This window comes from Rhamphochromis longiceps, linkage group LG1, assembly GCF_057381845.1.
Source record: "Rhamphochromis longiceps isolate RC_006_pf linkage group LG1, R_longiceps_female_GT1.1, whole genome shotgun sequence".
In the NCBI taxonomy this organism is placed as follows: domain Eukaryota; kingdom Metazoa; phylum Chordata; class Actinopteri; order Cichliformes; family Cichlidae; genus Rhamphochromis; species Rhamphochromis longiceps.
Window position 1 is genome coordinate 18,815,758 of NC_140557.1, and position 19,743 is coordinate 18,835,500.

Genomic DNA, 19,743 nt, shown 5'->3' on the forward strand with positions numbered 1-19,743 from the left:
ATTCAAAAATTCATTAAAAATCATTCTTAAAAGTTGATGCCAAGCTTTCAACACAATCCTCTTCTCGGACACCTACTTTACCTCTGGGCCAGTTTTTACCCAGATTTACTGTAATATTACTCAGAAATCACAGTAAACTCATATTCAGTGCAATACAGTCAATGCACTACAATTATGTTTATTTCAAAAATTCATTAAAAGTCATCCTGAATAGTTGATGTACAACTTTCAACACATCCCTCCTCTGGGACACCTACTGTACCTGTGTGCCAATTTTCATCCAGATTTACTGTAGAATTCCTCAGAAATTAAAGGAAACTTATATTCAATTCAATACAGTCAATACAATAGAATTATGTCAATTTTCCAAAATTCATTAAAAATCATCCTGAGTAGTTGATGTACAACTTTCAACACATCCCCCCTCTGGGACACCTACTGTACCTGTGTGCCAGGTTTCAGCCCGATTTACTGTAGAATTCCTCAGAAATTAAAGGGTACTTGTATTCAATGCAATACAGTCAATACAATAGAATTATGTCAATTTTCAGAAATTCATTAAAAATCATCCTGAGTAGTTGATGTCCAACTTTCAACACATCCCCCCTCTGGGACACCTACTGTACCTGTGTGCCAAGTTTCATCCAGATTTACTGTAGAATTCCTCAGAAATTAATGGAAACATTTATTCAATCTAATACAGCCAATGCACTACAATTGTGTCAATTTTCAAAAATTCATTAAAAATCATCCTGAGTAGTTGATGTACAACTTTCAACACATCCCCCCTCTGGGACACCTACTGTACCTGTGTGCGAATTTTCATCCAGATTTACTGTAGAATTCCTCAGAAATTAAAGGAAACTTATATTCAATTCAATACAGTCAATACAATAGAATTATGTCAATTTTCCAAAATTCATTAAAAATCATCCTGAGTAGTTGATGTACAACTTTCAACACATCCCTCCTCTAGGACACCTACTGTACCTGTGTGCCAGGTTTCAGCCAGATTTACTGTAGAATTCCTCAGAAATTAAAGGGTACTTGTATCCAATGCAGTCGGCCAATACAGTAGAATTATGTCAATTTTCAAAAATTCATGAAAAATCATCCTGAGTAGTTGATGTACAACTTTCAACACATCCCCCCTCTGGGACACCTACTGTACCTGTGTGCCAGGTTTCAGCCAGATTTACTGTAGAATTCCTCAGAAATTAAAGGGTACTTGTATTCAATGCAATACAGTCAATACAATAGAATTATGTCAATTTTCAGAAATTCATTAAAAATCATCCTGAGTAGTTGATGTACAACTTTCAACACATCCCCCCTCTGGGACACCTACTGTACCTGTGTGCCAGGTTTCAGCCAGATTTACTGTAGAATTCCTCAGAAATTAATGGAAACATTTATTCAATCTAATACAGCCAATGCACTACAATTGTGTCAATTTTCAAAAATTCATTAAAAATCATCCTGAGTAGTTGATGTACAACTTTCAACACATCCCTCCTCTGGGACACCTACTGTACCTGTGTGCCAATTTTCATCCAGATTTACTGTAGAATTCCTCAGAAATTAAAGGAAACTTATATTCAATTCAATACAGTCAATACAATAGAATTATGTCAATTTTCCAAAATTCATTAAAAATCATCCTGAGTAGTTGATGTACAACTTTCAACACATCCCTCCTCTAGGACACCTACTGTACCTGTGTGCCAGGTTTCAGCCAGATTTACTGTAGAATTCCTCAGAAATTAATGTGTACTTGTATCCAATGCAGTCGGCCAATACAGTAGAATTATGTCAATTTTCAAAAATTCATGAAAAATCATCCTGAGTAGTTGATGTACAACTTTCAACACATCCCCCCTCTGGGACACCTACTGTACCTGTGTGCCAGGTTTCAGCCAGATTTACTGTAGAATTCCTCAGAAATTAAAGGGTACTTGTATCCAATGCAGTCGGCCAATACAATAGAATTATGTCAATTTTCAGAAATTCATTAAAAATCATCCTGAGTAGTTGATGTACAACTTTCAACACATCCCTCCTCTGGGACACCTACTGTACCTGTGTGCCAATTTTCATCCAGATTTACTGTAGAATTCCTCAGAAATTAAAGGAAACTTATATTCAATTCAATACAGTCAATACAGTAGAATTATGTCAATTTTCAGAAATTCATTAAAAATCATCCTGAGTAGTTGATGTACAACTTTCAACACATCCCCCCTCTGGGACACCTACTGTACCTGTGTGCCACGTTTCATCCAGATTTACTGTAGAACTCCTCAGAAATTAATGGAAACATTTATTCAATTCAATACAGTCAATACACTACAATTATGGAAATTTCAAAAATTCATCAAAAATCACCCATAATAGTTGAGGTCCAACTTTCAACACTTTCTTACTCTGGGCGTCCTACCGTACCTCTGGGCCAAGTTACATCTCAATTCACTGTAATCTTTATCAAAAATTGAAAGAACAATTCTATGTAAATGCTGGCTGTGTGTCCTTTCAAAGTGACACTAAATAACAGAACTCAGGCACATCAGGGAATAATCCAAAAGGCGGATTTATTAAACAAAAACAACATACAAAATATCTCTAACCCATACTACATAACCTAAAAAGAAACAAAGGGACACTTAGAAGCACAAGGAAACAATACTGAAAGGGCAAGAGACACAGTCCAAACACAATCCACAACTAAAATGCCAAAAGAACAAGTCATCCCACATAGCAGACGGGTCTTGCCTGGATCTGGTGTCAAGCCGGCACTGCTGGCTGACTTCTGGCATGGTAAGATGGCACTGTTTATGTGATGGCATGCCACATTTGGCCTGATTGGGTGAATGTGACATGTTGTATAGAGCACTTTGAGTAATATGGGTGAGTAAAAAAGTGCTGTATAAGAATCAGTCCATTCACTGTCTGAACAGAGTTTCGTCATGTTACTTTTGCACTATTATGTTCCAGCACATGTTGTTATTACATGGCTTACATGGCTAAGGTACACATTAGGCTGACATCTGGGGCCAGAGCTGAAACTGTTCTGGGCCAGCACAGGGCCAGCAGTGTGTCTGCAACTGGCCTTGTGCTGGCTCATGTGTGGGCCACCTCTGGTAAACCAGATCTGGGCCACCATAGGGCCGTCATTCTTTGCGGTACGCAGGCCATGTGTAAGCACATTGTGTGGGACAGATCCAGGCCATACCAATTTTGCTATGTGGGAGGAATTATGTAAAAATAGAAACATCATAAAAATGAAAATGAACATAAAGTAAAATGTACTGAAAAGAACATCAGTATGGCCATCATTATTTGCTTGGAAAGTCTAAAGTTCCATGGCTTTGAACAGCCAGAGAACACAATGCCCAGCTTAGAATGACTAAAAGTAACTTCTTTTAACATTCTGTCATTCTGCTTCTATATCAAAAATCCACTAAAAATAGTCATTTGAAAAAAAATATTCGCCACTTTTCATCAGTTTGGGTTCCTCTGTTTATAGCAATTTTTAGAAAAGAACCCAATACCTTTGTCACTATACAGTTGTACAGTGAGATACAGAGCATCTCCTACTCATTGCAAACATGCTGGGAGGGTGGCTCTATCCGCCTTAGTGCAGCTGCTGTACCATACTGTGATGCAGTAAGTTAGTAGGCTCTCAATGGGCGAGTGGTGGAAGGGTGAGCTGTAGTCCACAAAGAGCATTCTGGCGTAGCTCTGCCGCTGTTCTAGGTGACTCAGCACCGAGTGGAGGGTGATGGCATCTTCTGTGAATCTGTTTGCACGGTATGCAAACTGGTGGGGGTCGAATTCTGGGGGGAGGTAATCCTTGGTGTGCTGAAGGACTAGTTTCATGATTACCGGTGTGAGGGCCACAGGGCAATAATAGTTCAGGCTGGTGATGGGAGACTTCTTTGGTACTGGGATGATTGTGGCTGATTTTAGACAGGATGGGATGGCTGCTTCATCCAGTGAGAGGTTGAAGATTCTGGTGGAGATGAGGGTGAGCTGGTGGGCACATGGTCTTAGCACTTTACCACGTATTCCGTCTGGACGCCTTCCTGGGGTTCACTGCTAGGAACACTCATCTGACATCGTGCTCCGTTACAGTGAATGGAGCGGTGCAGGAACCAGGTGAGGATGAGGATGGGAGCAGGGCTGAGGCAGATGAATGCTGCTGTTGTGGTGTTTCAAAGCAGGCAAAGAAGCTGTTTATGTCCTCTGCTAGCTGCACACTCAGGTTTTCTGTTTTCACAGTTCTGCCTCTGTGGTTTATGATGTCTATTATTCCATGCCATGTGTTGTTGCTGGACAGGTGGGACCCCTTTTCAGGTCAGCTCGAGCAGACCTGTACAGAGCTCTGTCAACAGACCTACAGGGAGTGCAGAATTATTAGGCAAGTTGTATTTTTGAGGAATAATTTTATTATTGAACAACAACCATGTTCTCAATGAACCCAAAAGACTCATTAATATCAAAGCTGAATGTTTTTGGAAGTAGTTTTTTTTTTTTTTTTTTTTTTAGTTATTTTAGGGGGATATCTGTGTGTGCAGGTGACTATTACTGTGCATAATTATTAGGCAACTTCACAAAAAACAAATATATACCCATTTCAATTATTTATTTTTACCAGTGAAACCAATATAACATCTCCACATTCACAAATATACATCTCAGAATCAGAATCAGAATCGTGTTTATTGGCCAAGTACAGTGGGGCAAAAAAGTATTTAGTCAGCCACCGATTGTGCAAGTTCCCCCACCTAAAATGATAACAGAGGTCAGTAATTTGCACCAGAGGTACACTTCAACTGTGAGAGACAGAATGTGAAAAAAAAATCCATGAATCCACATGGTAGGATTTGTAAAGAATTCATTCGTAAATCAGGGTGGAAAATAAGTATTTGGTCAATAACAAAAATACAACTCAATACTTTGTAACATAACCTTTGTTGGCAATAACAGAGGTCAAACGTTTACTATAGGTCTTTACCAGGTTTGCACACACAGTAGCTGGTATTTTGGCCCATTCCTCCATGCAGATCTTCTCGAGAGCAGTGATGTTTTGGGGCTGTCGCCGAGCAACACGGACTTTCAACTCCCGCCACAGATTTTCTATGGGGTTGAGGTCTAGAGACTGGCTAGGCCACTCCAGGACTTTCAAATGCTTCTTACGGAGCCACTCCTTTGTTGCCTGGGCGGTGTGTTTTGGATCATTGTCATGTTGGAAGACCCAGCCTCGTTTCATCTTCAAAGTTCTCACTGATGGAAGGAGGTTTTGGCTCAAAATCTCACGATACATGGCCCCATTCATTCTGTCCTTAACACGGATCAGTCGTCCTGTCCCCTTGGCAGAAAAACAGCCCCATAGCATGATGTTTCCACCCCCATGCTTCACAGTAGGTATGGTGTTCTTGGGATGCAACTCAGTATTCTTCTTCCTCCAAACACGACGAGTTGAGTTTATACCAAAAAGTTCTACTTTGGTTTCATCTGACCACATGACATTCTCCCAATCCTCTGCTGTATCATCCATGTGCTCTCTGGCAAACTTCAGACGGGCCTGGACATGCACTGGCTTCAGCAGCGGAACACGTCTGGCACTGCGGGATTTGATTCCCTGCCGTTGTAGTGTGTTACTGATGGTGACCTTTGTTACTTTGGTCCCAGCTCTCTGCAGGTCATTCACCAGGTCCCCCCGTGTGGTTCTGGGATCTTTGCTCACCGTTCTCATGATCATTTTGACCCCACGGGATGAGATCTTGCGTGGAGCCCCAGATCGAGGGAGATTATCAGTGGTCTTGTATGTCTTCCATTTTCTGATGATTGCTCCCACAGTTGATTTTTTTCACACCAAGCTGCTTGCCTATTGTAGATTCACTCTTCCCAGTCTGGTGCAGGTCTACAATACTTTTCCTGGTGTCCTTCGAAAGCTCTTTGGTCTTGGCCATGGCGGAGTTTGGAGTCTGACTGTTTGAGGCTGTGGACAGGTGTCTTTTATACAGATGATGAGTTCAAACAGGTGCCATTCATACAGGTAACGAGTGAGGGACAGAAAAGCTTCTTACAGAAGACGTTATAGGTCTGTGAGAGCCAGAGATTTTCCTTGTTTGAGGTGACCAAATACTTATTTTCCACCCTGATTTACGAATAAATTCTTTACAAATCCTACCATGTGGATTCATGGATTTTTTTTTCACATTCTGTCTCTCACAGTTGAAGTGTACCTCTGGTGCAAATTACTGACCTCTGTCATCATTTTAAGTGGGGGAACTTGCACAATCGGTGGCTGACTAAATACTTTTTTGCCCCACTGTATATGTGCAGACACATACAGGGAATTTGGTTCCGGTAGATGGTGGCTCTCAAGCACAGCAATGTAAATCTCACACACACACACACACACACACACACACACACACACACACACACACACACACACACACACACACACACACACACACACACACACACACACACACACAAGTGTCTATATATACACATTACACATACATACACAAAGCTATGTAAACCAACTATAAATAACGAATCTAACCTTATATACATAAAATACAGAAATGAATGAGGTGGAATGAATACTACAAAATGTACATAAGGTGCAGTTGCAGTCTGGCAGTGGGAGCAGTGTGACAGGTCAACTGTTAAGAAGGGAGATGGCGAGGGGAAAGAAACTGTTCCTGTGTCGGGTGGTCCTGGTCTGCAGGCTTCTGTACCGTCTGCCAGAGGGCAGCAGATCAAAAAGTCTGTGTGCAGGGTGTGAGGGGTCTGCGATGATTTTCCCTGCCCGTTTCCTGGTTCTTGAGAGGTACAGATCCTGGATGGAGGGCAGGGGGGGTGCTGATGATCCTTTCTGCTGCCCGTACAGTCCGCTGCAGTCTGCTCCTGTCCTGTTTAGTGGCTGCTCCATACCAGACTGTGATGGAGGAGCACAGGACAGACTCAATGACCGCAGTGTAGAACTGGATCAGCAGCTCCTGTGGAAGACTGTACTTCCCCAGTTGTCTCAGGAAGTACATCCTCTGCTGGGTCTTTTTGAGGATGGAGTTGATGTTGGTCTCCCACTTCAGGTCCTGGGAGATGGTTGTACCCAGGAACTTGAAGATCTTCACAGTCGACACAGGGCTGTCTGATATGGTGAGGGGGAGCAGAGTTGAGGGATGTCTCCTGAAGTCCACTGTCATCTCTACAGTCTTAAGAGTGTTCAGCTCCAGATTGTGCTGACTGCACCAGAGTACCAGCCGCTCAACTTCCTGCCGGTATGCAGACTCATCACCATCTTGAATGAGGCCAATGACAGTGGTGTCATCTGCAAACTTTAGGAGTTTGACAGCAGAGTTATTGGAGGTGCAGTCGTTAGTGTAGAGGGAGAACAGTAGTGGTGAGAGGACACATCCTTGAGGGCACCAATACTGAGGGACCGGGTTTCAGAGGTGATCTCCCCCAGCCTCACTTGTTGCTTTCTGTCTGTCAGGAAGCTGGTGATCCACTGACAGGTAGCTGGTGACACGCTGAGCTGGGAGAGTTTGGAGGAAAGAAGTTCAGGCACAATGGTGTTAAAAGCCGAACTAAAGTCCACAAACAGGACCCTGGCATAAGTTCCCGGGCAGTCAAGGTGTTGCAGGATGTAATGCAGCCCCATGTTCACTGCATCATCCACTGACCTGTTTGCCCGGTAGGCAAACTGCAGAGGGTCCAGCTGGTGGCCTGTAATGTCTTTCAGATGGGCTAACACCAGTCGTTCGAAGGATTTCATGACCACAGACGTCAAGGCGACAGGTCTGTAGTCATCCAGTCCTGTGATGGTGGGTTTCTTGGGAACAGGGATGATGGTGGAGCATTTGAAGCAGGAGGGAACTTCACACAGCTCCAGGGATCTGTTGAAGATGCGAGTAAAGATGGGAGCCAGCTGTTCAGCACAGGTTTTGAGGCAGGAGGGTGAGACGCCATCTGGTCCGGGGGCTTTCCTGGGCTTCTGTTTCTGGAATAGTCGGCTCACATCCTGAGTGTGTATTCTTAGTTTCAGGGAGGAGGAAAGGGGGGTGAGAGGTGTGGTGGAGGTCGTTGAGTCTGGATTGGAGAGGGTGGTGGTGGTGGTTGAGTCTGGATTGGGGAGGGTGGGGGTGGTCGTTGAGTCTTGATTGGGGAGGGGCAGGGTGAAGGGGGGAGAGGTGGAAGGTGTGTTGGGGGTCAATGTCTGAAGCAATGTCCCTGGGGAGGGGAGGGTGGGGCGTGGGAGTCTGTCCGTCTCAAACCTGCAATAGAAAGTGTTTAACTCGTTGGCCAGGTCTTTGTTTGCTTCAATAGTGGGTGGGGGGCGTCTGTAGCTGGTGATTTCCTGCAGGCCCCTCCACACTGACGCAGGGTCGTTGGCTGAGAGCCGTTCTTCCAGCTTCTGGGAGTAGATCCTTTTAGCTGCTTTGATCTCCTTGGTCAGTGTGTTCCTGGCTTGCTTGTACAGGACCCTGTCACCACTTCTGTAAGCGTCCTCCTTGGCCTTACGAAGATGTTGGAGTTTAGGAGTGAACCATGGTTTATTGTTGTTGTATGTGCAAAAGGTCTTTGTTGGCACACACACGTCTTCACAGAAACTGATGTATGATGTCACAGTGTCCGTGAGCTCATCTAGGTTCTCAGATGCAGCTTCAAAAACAGTCCAATCAGTGGAGTCAAAACAGTCCTGCAGTTCCTGCTTTGCTGCGTTAGTCCACTTCTTCACAGTTTTGACTACAGGCTTGGCACGTTTGAGTTTTTGCCTATAAACTGGAATAAGATGGACCATGCAGTGATCAGAATGTCCCAAAGCTGCCCGGGGCACAGAGCGATAGGCATCTTTTAGAGTGGTGTAGCAGTGATCCAGTATGATGTTGTCCCTGGTGGGGCAGTCTATATGCTGTCTGTATTTAGGGAGTTCGTAGTTTAGGTTTGCTCTGTTAAAATCCCCAAGAATAATTGTAAAGGAATCCGGGAATTTCCTCTCCAGGGTAGTAATCTGGTCAGCCAGCTCGCACAGTGCGTTGTTCGCGTTGGCCTGTGGAGGGATGTAAACTCCGACCAGCATGAAGGAAGAAAACTCCCGCGGTGAATAAAAAGGTTTACAGTTGATGAGAAAACTTTCCAAGTGTGGGCTGCAGTGTTTCTGTAACACTGTGACATCAGTACACCAACCTTCATTAATGTAGAAGCAGACTCCACCACCCTTTGTTTTCCCTGAGAGCTCTGTTTCGCGGTCCGCCCGGTGAAGTTGGAAGCCCGGCAGATTTAAGACAGTGTCTGGGACTCGCTCACTGAGCCAGGTTTCAGTGAAGCAGAGGGCAGCAGAGCGTGCAAAGTCCTTGTTAGTCCGGTTTAAGAGCAGTAATTCGTCGACTTTGTTTGGAAGAGAGCGGAGATTCGCGAGGTGAATGGAGGGGAGTGCCGTGCGGAATCCTCGCCGACATTCAAAAACAAAACAACAACAAATCAGCGACCAATATAGCCACCTTTCTTTGCAAGGACACTCAAAAGCCTGCCATCCATGGATTCTGTCAGTGTTTTGATCTGTTCACCATCAACATTGCGTGCAGCAGCAACCACAGCCTCCCAGACACTGTTCAGAGAGGTGTACTGTTTTCCCTCCTTGTAAATCTCACATTTGATGATGGACCACAGGTTCTCAATGGGGTTCAGATCAGGTGAACAAGGAGGCCATGTCATTAGTTTTTCTTCTTTTATACCCTTTCTTGCCAGCCACGCTGTGGAGTACTTGGACGCGTGTGATGGAGCATTGTCCTGCATGAAAATCATGTTTTTCTTGAAGGATGCAGACTTCTTCCTGTACCACTGCTTGAAGAAGGTGTCTTCCAGAAACTGGCAGTAGGACTGGGAGTTGAGCTTGACTCCATCCTCAACCCGAAAAGGCCCCACAAGCTCATCTTTAATGATACCAGCCCAAACCAGTACTCCACCTCCACCTTGCTGGCGTCTGAGTCAGACTGGAGCTATCTGCCCTTTACCAATCCAGCCACGGGCCCATCCATCTGGCCCATCAAGACTCACTCTCATATCATCAGTCCATAAAACCTTAGAAAAATCAGTCTTGAGATATTTCTTGGCCCAGTCTTGACGTTTCAGCTTGTGTGTCTTGTTCAGTGGTGGTCGTCTTTCAGCCTTTCTTGCACTGAACATAAGTTCCCTGCAATTTCTGAAGAATATTACAGTAAATCTGGCTGAAACTTGGCCCAGACGTACAGCAGGTTTCCCGGAGGAGGGATGTGTTGAAAGTTGGACCTCAACTACTCAGGATGATTTTTAATGAATTTCTGAAATTTCCATAATTGTAGTGTATTGGCCGACTGCATTGGATACAAGTACACATTAATTTCTGAGGAATTCTACAGTAAATCTGGCTGAAACCTGGCACACAGGTACAGTAGGTGTCCTAGAGGAGGGATGTGTTGAAAGTTGTACATCAACTACTCAGGATGATTTTTCATGAATTTTTGAAAATTGACATAATTAAATTGTATTGGCTGACTGCATTGGATACAAGTACCCTTTAATTTCTGAGGAATTCTACAGTAAATCTGGCTGAAACCTGGCACACAGGTACAGTAGGTGTCCCAGAGGAGGGATGTGTTGAAAGTTGTACATCAACTACTCAGGATGATTTTTAATGAATTTTTGAAAATTGACACAATTGTAGTGTATTGGCTGTATTAGATTGAATAAATGTTTCCATTAATTTCTGAGGAATTCTACAGTAAATTTCGATGAAACTTGGCACACAGGTACAGTAGGTGTCCCAGAGGAGGGATGTGTTGAAAGTTGTACATCAACTACTCGGGATGATTTTTAATGAATTTTTGAAAATTGACATAATTCTACTGTATTGGCCGACTGCATTGGATACAAGTACCCTTTAATTTCTGAGGAATTCTACAGTAAATCGGGCTGAAACCTGGCACACAGGTACAGTAGGTGTCCCAGAGGGGGGATGTGTTGAAAGTTGTACATCAACTACTCAGGATGATTTTTCATGAATTTTTGAAAATTGACATAATTAAATTGTATTGGCTGACTGCATTGGATACAAGTACCCTTTAATTTCTGAGGAATTCTACAGTAAATCTGGCTGAAACCTGGCACACAGGTACAGTAGGTGTCCCAGAGGGGGGATGTGTTGAAAGTTGTACATCAACTACTCAGGATGATTTTTAATGAATTTTTGAAAATTGACACAATTGTAGTGTATTGGCTGTATTAGATTGAATAAATGTTTCCATTAATTTCTGAGGAATTCTACAGTAAATTTGGATGAAACTTGGCACACAGGTACAGTAGGTGTCCCAGAGGGGGGATGTGTTGAAAGTTGGACATCAACTACTCAGGATGATTTTTAATGAATTTCTGAAAATTGACATAATTCTATTGTATTGACTGTATTGAATTGAATATAAGTTTCCTTTAATTTCTGAGGAATTCTACAGTAAATTTGGATGAAACCTGGCACACAGGTACAGTAGGTGTCCCAGAGGGGAGATGTGTTGAAAGTTGGACATCAACTACTCAGGATGATTTTTAATGAATTTTTGAAAATTGACATAATTCTATTGTATTGACTGTATTGAATTGAATATAAGTTTCCTTTAATTTCTGAGGAATTCTACAGTAAATCTGGCTGAAACCTGGCACACAGGTACAGTAGGTGTCCCAGAGGGGGGATGTGTTGAAAGTTGTACATCAACTACTCAGGATGATTTTTAATGAATTTCTGAAAATTGACATAATTCTATTGTATTGACTGTATTGAATTGAATATAAGTTTCCTTTAATTTCTGAGGAATTCTACAGTAAATTTCGATGAAACTTGGCACACAGGTACAGTAGGTGTCCCAGAGGGGGGATGTGTTGAAAGTTGTACATCAACTACTCAGGATGATTTTTAATGAATTTCTGAAAATTGACATAATTCTATTGTATTGACTGTATTGAATTGAATATAAGTTTCCTTTAATTTCTGAGGAATTCTACAGTAAATTTGGATGAAACGTGGCACACAGGTACAGTAGGTGTCCCAGAGGGGAGATGTGTTGAAAGTTGGACATCAACTACCCAGGATGATTTTTAATGAATTTTTGAAAATTGACATAATTCTACTGTATTGGCCGACTGCATTGGATACAAGTACCCTTTAATTTCTGAGGAATTCTACAGTAAATCGGGCTGAAACCTGGCACACAGATACAGTAGGTGTCCCAGAGGGGGGATGTGTTGAAAGTTGTACATCAACTACTCAGGATGATTTTTCATGAATTTTTGAAAATTGACATAATTCTATTGTATTGACTGTATTGAATTGAATATAAGTTTCCTTTAATTTCTGAGGAATTCTACAGTAAATCTGGCTGAAACCTGGCACACAGGTACAGTAGGTGTCCCAGAGGGGGGATGTGTTGAAAGTTGTACATCAACTACTCAGGATGATTTTTAATGAATTTTTGACATTTCCATAATTGTATTGACTGTATCGGGCCGTTACATTGTAATTTGTGTGCGCGCGTGCACGTGTGCGCGGGTATAGGCTTTCAATCGGCACATAAAGCGAAAAGGCGCTACCGTAAAGACTGGTGTAAAAGCGCAAGGAAATTTATGCGGCGGATAGGAGGCGGCTGGCTTGACCGCGGCTCACAAATGACGGCTCACTTTACCGCGGTGAGTCACGTGACCCACCCCGCCGGTCATATGACGTTCAGTTTCACGCGGAGCTGTAATCGAGGAAGTTGAAGTGAACGCTTCTTCTTCCTCTTTCCTCGCCGAGCGCAGGGATTTATTTTCGGGGTTCGTTTTGTGTTTGAGACGTGACCCGGGCTTCAGCCATGCTCGGTGGAGGTCTGCTGCTGTGTTTGCTGGCCGTGTTTCCGCTCGGCTCGCGGGCTGAGTACAATCCGGACGAAGTGACGCACTTGCCCGGAATGACGTTCAAACCGAACTACCGACAGTGGTCAGGATACCTGCAGGCACGGCCTGGAAAGTTTCTCCATTACTGGTAAGAACCGGTGGTAAATGCGCCAGAAACGTCGTCAGAGCATGACAGGTTGCCCACACCGCGGTGGTTTCTGTGAGCTTTTACCTCTTATACTAATTATCTGCAACGGGAGCCGGATTAAATTTTCAGTTTAGAGCCCGAATGTTTAAAAAAAAAAAGGGAAAAGAATCGGCTCATAATCAGCTTTTATAATAATATTAATTACAACTAAGTACATCCTTCACGTTCTTCCCACTAACACAGAGTCTATTAATTACCCCTGAGTGTATATGGACAAAAGTACTGGGCCACCTACATAATAAACCTATATATATATATTTTCCCAGGTATGTTACAGCTTTCAGTCTTCCTGCAGGATTTTGGAGTGTGTCTGTGGGGAATTTTTGCCCATTCATCTAGAAGAGCTTTTGTAAGGTCAGACACTGTTGTCGGAGGAGATGACCTGGCTCACTGTCTCAGTTCTAGTTCATCCCTAAGGTGCTCTGTGGGGTTGAGGTCGGGGCTCTGTGCAGGCCTTACCTTTATGGACTTTGGTCCATCCCGGAACAGAAAAGGGCCTTCACCAAACTGTGCCTACAAAGTTGTCTAAAATGTCTTGGAATGCTGAAGCATTACAATTTTCCTTCACTGGAACTAAAGAGCCCCGCAACAATCCATAAAACAATCCCATTACATTATTGGATTCAATAACTAAGCGGTACACCTAAATGCTTCTATTGCTTTTGTCCACATGATGCGTTTCCTTGCGTAGTTCATGTAAGCCTGGTAAACATGACTTCATGTTTGCAGCAGCACCCTGTGTTATCCTGAATCAGAAAGACAAACCAGTTGAGCAGGTTTCTTGAACTTAAACACCAAATCACTGAGGAACTTCAAGGAAAGCTTTAGATCACGGGTTTTGATGCAGATAAACAAAACTGTCCTTGTGGTTCTAGCTTGGGTCTTATCTGGTGTGTGAGTGGTGTCAAAGGTTTTCTGAGCTCAATTATTGTATTGGCTCTGAGGTTACAGTGCATTGGAGCAATTGGTCCTTATTACACTCGTTCTTGCCTGCAGATCTGCTTTCACTATTCACAAGAGATTATCTAGTTAGTTGGAAAGAGTAACTTTGAGTTTGTGATAGCTTGTGTCCTGATTTCCTGCAGGTTTGTAACTTCTCAGAGGGACCCAGTCAAAGACCCTCTGGTGCTCTGGTTGAACGGAGGCCCTGGCTGCAGCTCGCTGGATGGGTTCCTCTCAGAGAATGGACCATTTCATGTGAGTTTGCTCACTGTGTGCATAACTACACTCGTGCACTGAGTAAAGTGGATTTCAATAGAAAAGTCTTGACTCTGATTTTCAGGTAAATGATGATGGGGCTACGCTGTACGAGAACAAATTCAGCTGGAACAAGATTGCCAATGTGCTGTATGTCGAGTCTCCTGTAGGTGTGGGATATTCCTACTCTGATGATGAGAAATATGCAACTGATGATGACCAGGTGAGTTCAGTGTGTTAAATAACCAATGCAGATTTTTACAAAGGAAGAAAAAGTGATTGTGAAATGTAAAAACATGTGAAATGTTTATCATAGGTTGCCCAAGATAATTACAAAGCCCTGCAGAATTTCTTCTCCAAGTTCCCAAACTTCAGTCAGAACAAGTTCTTCATCTTCGGGGAGAGCTACGGTGGAATTTATGCGCCAACACTCAGCCTCCTTGTGGCCACGGGAAAAGCCAAAATAAACTTTAAAGTGAGACACTTCATCTGCCTCATGTCCTAATGTAGTTTCATGATGAAGGAGAAGTTGTTCCTCTATATTGTGCCCACTGATGTGGTTTAAAATGATGCATTTTCTTGTTTCCAGGGCTTTGCAGTGGGAAACGGCCTCAGCAGCTTTAATCTCAATGACCAGTCATTGATCTACTTTGGTTACTACCACGGCCTCTTTGGAGAAGAGTAAGTTTTGCCAAGGCTTCTTGTTTTATTATGAAGGAATGGCTTTAAAAAGAAATGGTGTTTATTGTTTGCATGCTCCATTACACACGAGATGAATTCTCTTGAGTTGCTACATAAAAAAATATCTGATCACTTAGATTGTTTTTCCTATTAAAGTCAGGAGCTGGGAAGCATATCATTTTTACATTTTAATATCATTCTTCATATAAAAATATGACAGAAGTAATCTGCCTTCAAGTTAAGAGATCATTTGCACAGAGCTGATACAGAGCTGTTTCTTGTGCAGTTTGTGGCGTGACCTGAACATAAATTGCTGTAAGGATGGGACCTGCAATTTCTACAACTCCAGTTCTGAGACATGCACAGTACTGGTAACGTGTTCACTGTTGCCTTAATCAACTGGGGATTTCTCATGTTGACTTAAGTCTTTCAGACATATACTACTTTGTCTCCTTTACAGGTAAACGTGGCCTTTGGTCTCGTCTATAATAGTGGACTTAATGAGTACGCCCTTTACTTGGATTGTGAAGGTCAGAGAAGATCCAGTAGAGTCTATGAGAGGACCATGAGTCTTCTGTTTAGGAACTACAGGAATCACCCACATACACACAAGGTAACCCTCCAAAAACAAGTTTTCGTGCACTCCATGTCTGTCCTTCACTTGTCCTGGGTTTTAATGATAGTGTTTATTGAAGTTTTCAGCACAGAGAAGTTCCTCCACCACTCTGGGTGAAGTCCCACCCTGCATCAACAGCACAGCCCAGATGAACTGGCTGAACAGAGGTGACGTGAGGAAAGCGTTGCACATTCCAGCTATCCTGCCTCCTTGGGATATCTGCAGGTACGGCAAAATCTTCTGGTTATTCCAAAATTGGTGATAAATAATGTTATGTGTGCACCTCAAGTCCTCTTTGTTGCAGTTTTACTAAATACAGTGGGATGCGAAAGTTTGTGCAACCTTGTTAATAGTCATCATTTTCCTGTATAAATCGTTGGTTGTTACAATAAAAAATGTCAGTTAAATATATCATATAGGAGACACACACAGTGATATTTGAGAAGTGAAGTTTATTGGATTTCCAGAAAGTGTGTAAACACATGACTGTGGCTCTCTAATGGTGGGCTGTTCCTCATCATCATCATCATAATAATAATAATAATAATAATAATAATAAACTCAGACACTGAGGCTTCTATATGTATACATCCTCACATATATCAGCATTTCTGCCAATAACAGCAAGTTCAAATAAATCCTGGTGTGGACGGTGGTGTTGATGGAAGGCGAAATGAAGATTAAGTTTCACTTTTTAAGAAATCTACACCTTTCTCAAAGGCAGTATAACTTTCCAGGGCCCTCGCATTTAAAGCATTATCTTAGTTCAGTTCACTTCAGATCAGTTATATTTATATAGCACCAAATCAGGCAACAGCCTCCTGTTGTTGTACTTTCTTTTGTAAGGTAAAGACCCTAAAATAATAGAAAAACCCAAACAATGAGACAACCCCCTGTTAGCAAGGACTTGGTGACAGTGGGAAGAAAAAACTCCCTTTTAACAGGAAGAAACCTCCAGCAGAAGAAGGCTCGGGGAGGGGCGGCCAGCTGACACTACCAATGGGGGTGAGGGGAGGTAGACAGGACAAAAAAAGCACAAATGAATAACTAATGACTAAATGCAGAGTATGATTGTAATTAGCATGGTGTGATTTCCGTGATAAGTATGTATTTGTTGCAGTGATAAAGTTGGAGCGCAGTACAAAGTGCTGTATGCAACAATGAAGGACGTGTACCTGAAGCTGCTCTCTCTGGGCCTCCGTGCGCTCGTCTATAACGGAGACACCGACATGGCCTGCAACTTTCTGGGCGACCAGTGGTTCGTGGAGGATCTCGGCTTGAAGGTAGCTTTAATTCTACATTCATAAATTATACTTTTTCACACCAATGACAGGCACTACTTGTACTAAAATGTTCTTAGGCAACTACTAAATACCAAACCTGGATTCATGAGGACCAAATTGCTGGCTTTTATCAGATGTTTGGAAACATCACTTTTCTGACTGTTAAGGTAAGCATTAATGCTTTTGCATTGTCGGTTTGTTTTATGTGAAGATGTCGCAGTTACTCAAAATACTGCTTTGATCTGTTTCAGGGTGCAGGTCACATGGTTCCTCAGTGGGCTCCGGGTCCAGCTCTCCACATGTTTCAGTCTTTCATAACAAATTCCCCTTACTGAGTCGGAGAATGTACTTTTTCTTTATTTGTTATTGTTGTTCTCAGGGAAATAAATTTGGGATGTAAAAATGACTCTTTGGTACTGCACTTGTTCATTTTCAGTTACCTCCACTTTTAATAGGTCAAGGCTGTCAGCTGTGTCTGGCTCTTGACAGAACAAATGGAGAACACTTTCTTTGTTTTTGTTTTGTTTTTTTTGTGGGGTGGGGGCGTGCCCAAAAGTTTAATTAATCAAATTAACAAAGAAATGAATAACCCATAGTTGTTAAATGGTTATAACTGTTTTTCCCTCAATCTCAGTTTTTATGGGTGAAATTTGTGTTAGTTTAGATTGAAATTAACTGATTTGGTCACAAACCCTCTCCAAAGCTGCTGGTATGTGTGTATTTTTACCATTTTTGTCAGGAAATTCAGGAGCTACTTGTGTATAAAAGAACCATCTGCATCCTGTGGTTTCTGCAAAGCTTCTTCTCATTGACTCAGACAGATCTGAGTCCAGATATTTGATGCTGAACTTTAATAAAAGTATATAAAGTACTGTCTGTGGCACTTATGTAAATGTTTTTTTCGTCCTTATGGTTGACGTGTTAAAAGAACAATGTAAAAGGATTTTTTTTTTTTTAAACGTGTTGTCTGATGTCTTAACTCCGATCAAAAACTGTAAGTCGATGAAGTGAATTCAATGTCTTTTATTAAATTTTTTGTTCAACTCATGAGATTTGAGCAGTCTACATTTATTCACATGCTTTAACTACACTTCATTTATTGAAGTAGCATTGAATGTTCACTAAAATATTTCTACCAAATCTTCCCATTAACATATTTTCAAGTCACTTTTATGAGACAACAGGGACATGATTGTGATTAGCAAATGCTTTGTTAATCAGTGGCGTTAATGCAGCTGATCATCGATAAATTAAGTTTGACACACAAGTTAAAGCACCAAACCATAAAAAAAATGATTATAACAATGATTGTCTAGAAAAAAAAAAAGTATCCCAGCACTTAGTATTTTAAAAAATTTTGATTTTGTAGTTTTTCTTCACAACTATGATAAATATCCGTCCAGCAGTCTCATGTAGCATACCCGTGTTTCTGACAGTCCCTTTTTTCTGTTTTGTCAGTTGTGTTCACAAAAGTACTTGCTGGGTTTCATTAAACAGGAAAAATATAACTACATAAACATGAAATCAGAGTCACAAAAAAACAAAACAAAAAAAACATGTACTGCAAAAATGGTTATTAAAGTTACAGTTGGTACAAAGATGAGGGGTAAAGTCATTTGATGTAGTTTAACCATGTCAGTGATCTGTGCTCTGTATATCTTTAGTGTTGGGATATTTGAAGAAGAAAAAAAAAAAAGCTCCCACTTTGGTTTGAGGCAAACAAAAACTAAAATTATTTCTTTAACTTAAAATGTCACATGTGCAGTTTGCTCAGTTTCCTTCCTGTCGTGTCTTAAAACCCTTTCGTGTAAATAAAGTGCAAAGTGAATGCTTTGTAGGTTACATCCTTCCCTCTCTTTACAAACCTGTGGAGGTGGTGCTCATTTGTGCAGATACCGAGCTGCCCTTTTCACCCTGTTTTACACACTGGCTTCAATGAGCATATCGTTGTAGGCTTTTGCTCATTTGTACAAATAATCTAATCTAGTCCAATCTAATCTAAAATTCAGTTGTCAAACTACCTTGTACTGTAACACAATAAATTACACAAACCAATAAACAAAAAAAAAAGTAACTCATTTTTAAAGTGTAGTATGTTTGGTTGTTTTGTCCCTATAATTGAAAACCTCATAATCAAACTGCCCTGGCTCTGCATTAATGCCAGTCTACGCCTTTACATACATTTAATATGCTTTGTCCTACTGTGGTAACGTATCACTTAATCCAGTTTGTTTTTTTTACACTGTTGAGTAGACAAACTATTAGCAGCGACATAATTAGTACTGAACATGAATTACATTATGACATGCTAATTAAATTACACAAAGTGGTACAATTCTTCTGTTAAAATCAATCTGATTAAGTCCTTTGGCTCTTGTAAACAGGAACGTGTCATTGTTACATCCACAGAGGGGAGTAAGGAGTGCGTGTCCCCTCTGGAAATAATGACACAGTAAAACACATGAAACATGCTGTTAGAAGCGTCTGAATTCCCTCAGCATGACAGGGTGAGTCCCCAATTGAACGAAACTCTCTAGACCTTCATGTCAGTACGGAGCAGGTGATGTTTGTCTTTGTTGTTGTTTTTTTTCTTTGGTCATGAGACGCTTTGTATCATCCAGAGGCCTGAGAGCAGCACCGGCTCGTGAAAATTATTCCCTTCAGTTGACGACGTCCTGGTAGATGGAGTTTGTCGTGGTGAGGCCAAATATGAACGCTCCAAGTGTAACCATGGCGACACTGAAGATCACCAGCCCGTGCCAGCTGTGAGAGAGAGGAAATACATCCGTCTGAGCATGGATAACTTTTTTTGCAATAATGACAGTGAATCATGTGGCTCC

The 19,743-nt window shown here is 41.9% G+C and overlaps 2 protein-coding genes and 1 long non-coding RNA gene across 3 annotated transcripts in view; 2 read left to right on the forward strand and 1 right to left on the reverse strand.

Annotated features, from left to right (window-relative positions):
* LOC146678583 (uncharacterized) overlaps window positions 1-19,743 on the forward strand; it is a 76,235-nt gene that overhangs the window by 5,378 nt on the left and 51,114 nt on the right. The window lies entirely within an intron of this gene.
* LOC146678584 (lysosomal protective protein) lies at window positions 12,761-17,309 on the forward strand. The gene is made up of 11 exons (XM_085401136.1): window positions 12,761-13,066; window positions 14,212-14,323; window positions 14,409-14,546; window positions 14,640-14,798; window positions 14,913-15,004; window positions 15,291-15,375; window positions 15,465-15,617; window positions 15,700-15,845; window positions 16,741-16,903; window positions 16,981-17,070; window positions 17,155-17,309. The coding sequence occupies exons 1-11, from the start codon at window positions 12,897-12,899 to the stop codon at window positions 17,236-17,238; spliced, it is 1,392 nt and encodes a 463-aa protein (XP_085257262.1). The 5' UTR covers window positions 12,761-12,896; the 3' UTR covers window positions 17,239-17,309.
* The window catches only part of slc38a7 (solute carrier family 38 member 7), a 12,527-nt gene continuing 10,884 nt past the window's right edge, over window positions 18,101-19,743 (reverse strand). Inside the window, exon 12 of the mRNA XM_085401141.1 lies at window positions 18,101-19,666. Coding sequence (XP_085257267.1) covers window positions 19,564-19,666 — 103 coding nt within the window. The 3' untranslated portion in view covers window positions 18,101-19,563. The remainder of the gene's footprint in view (window positions 19,667-19,743) is intronic.

Coding starts and splice junctions, on each gene's coding strand:
- LOC146678584 (XM_085401136.1), top strand. CDS start 12,897: ATGCTCGGTGGAGGTCTGCTGCTGTGTTTGCTGGCCGTGTTTCCGCTC. Junction 15,376..15,464: donor CTGAGACATGCACAGTACTG/GTAACGTGTTCA, acceptor TCTCCTTTACAG/GTAAACGTGGCCTTTGGTCT. Junction 15,618..15,699: donor ATCACCCACATACACACAAG/GTAACCCTCCAA, acceptor TGTTTATTGAAG/TTTTCAGCACAGAGAAGTTC.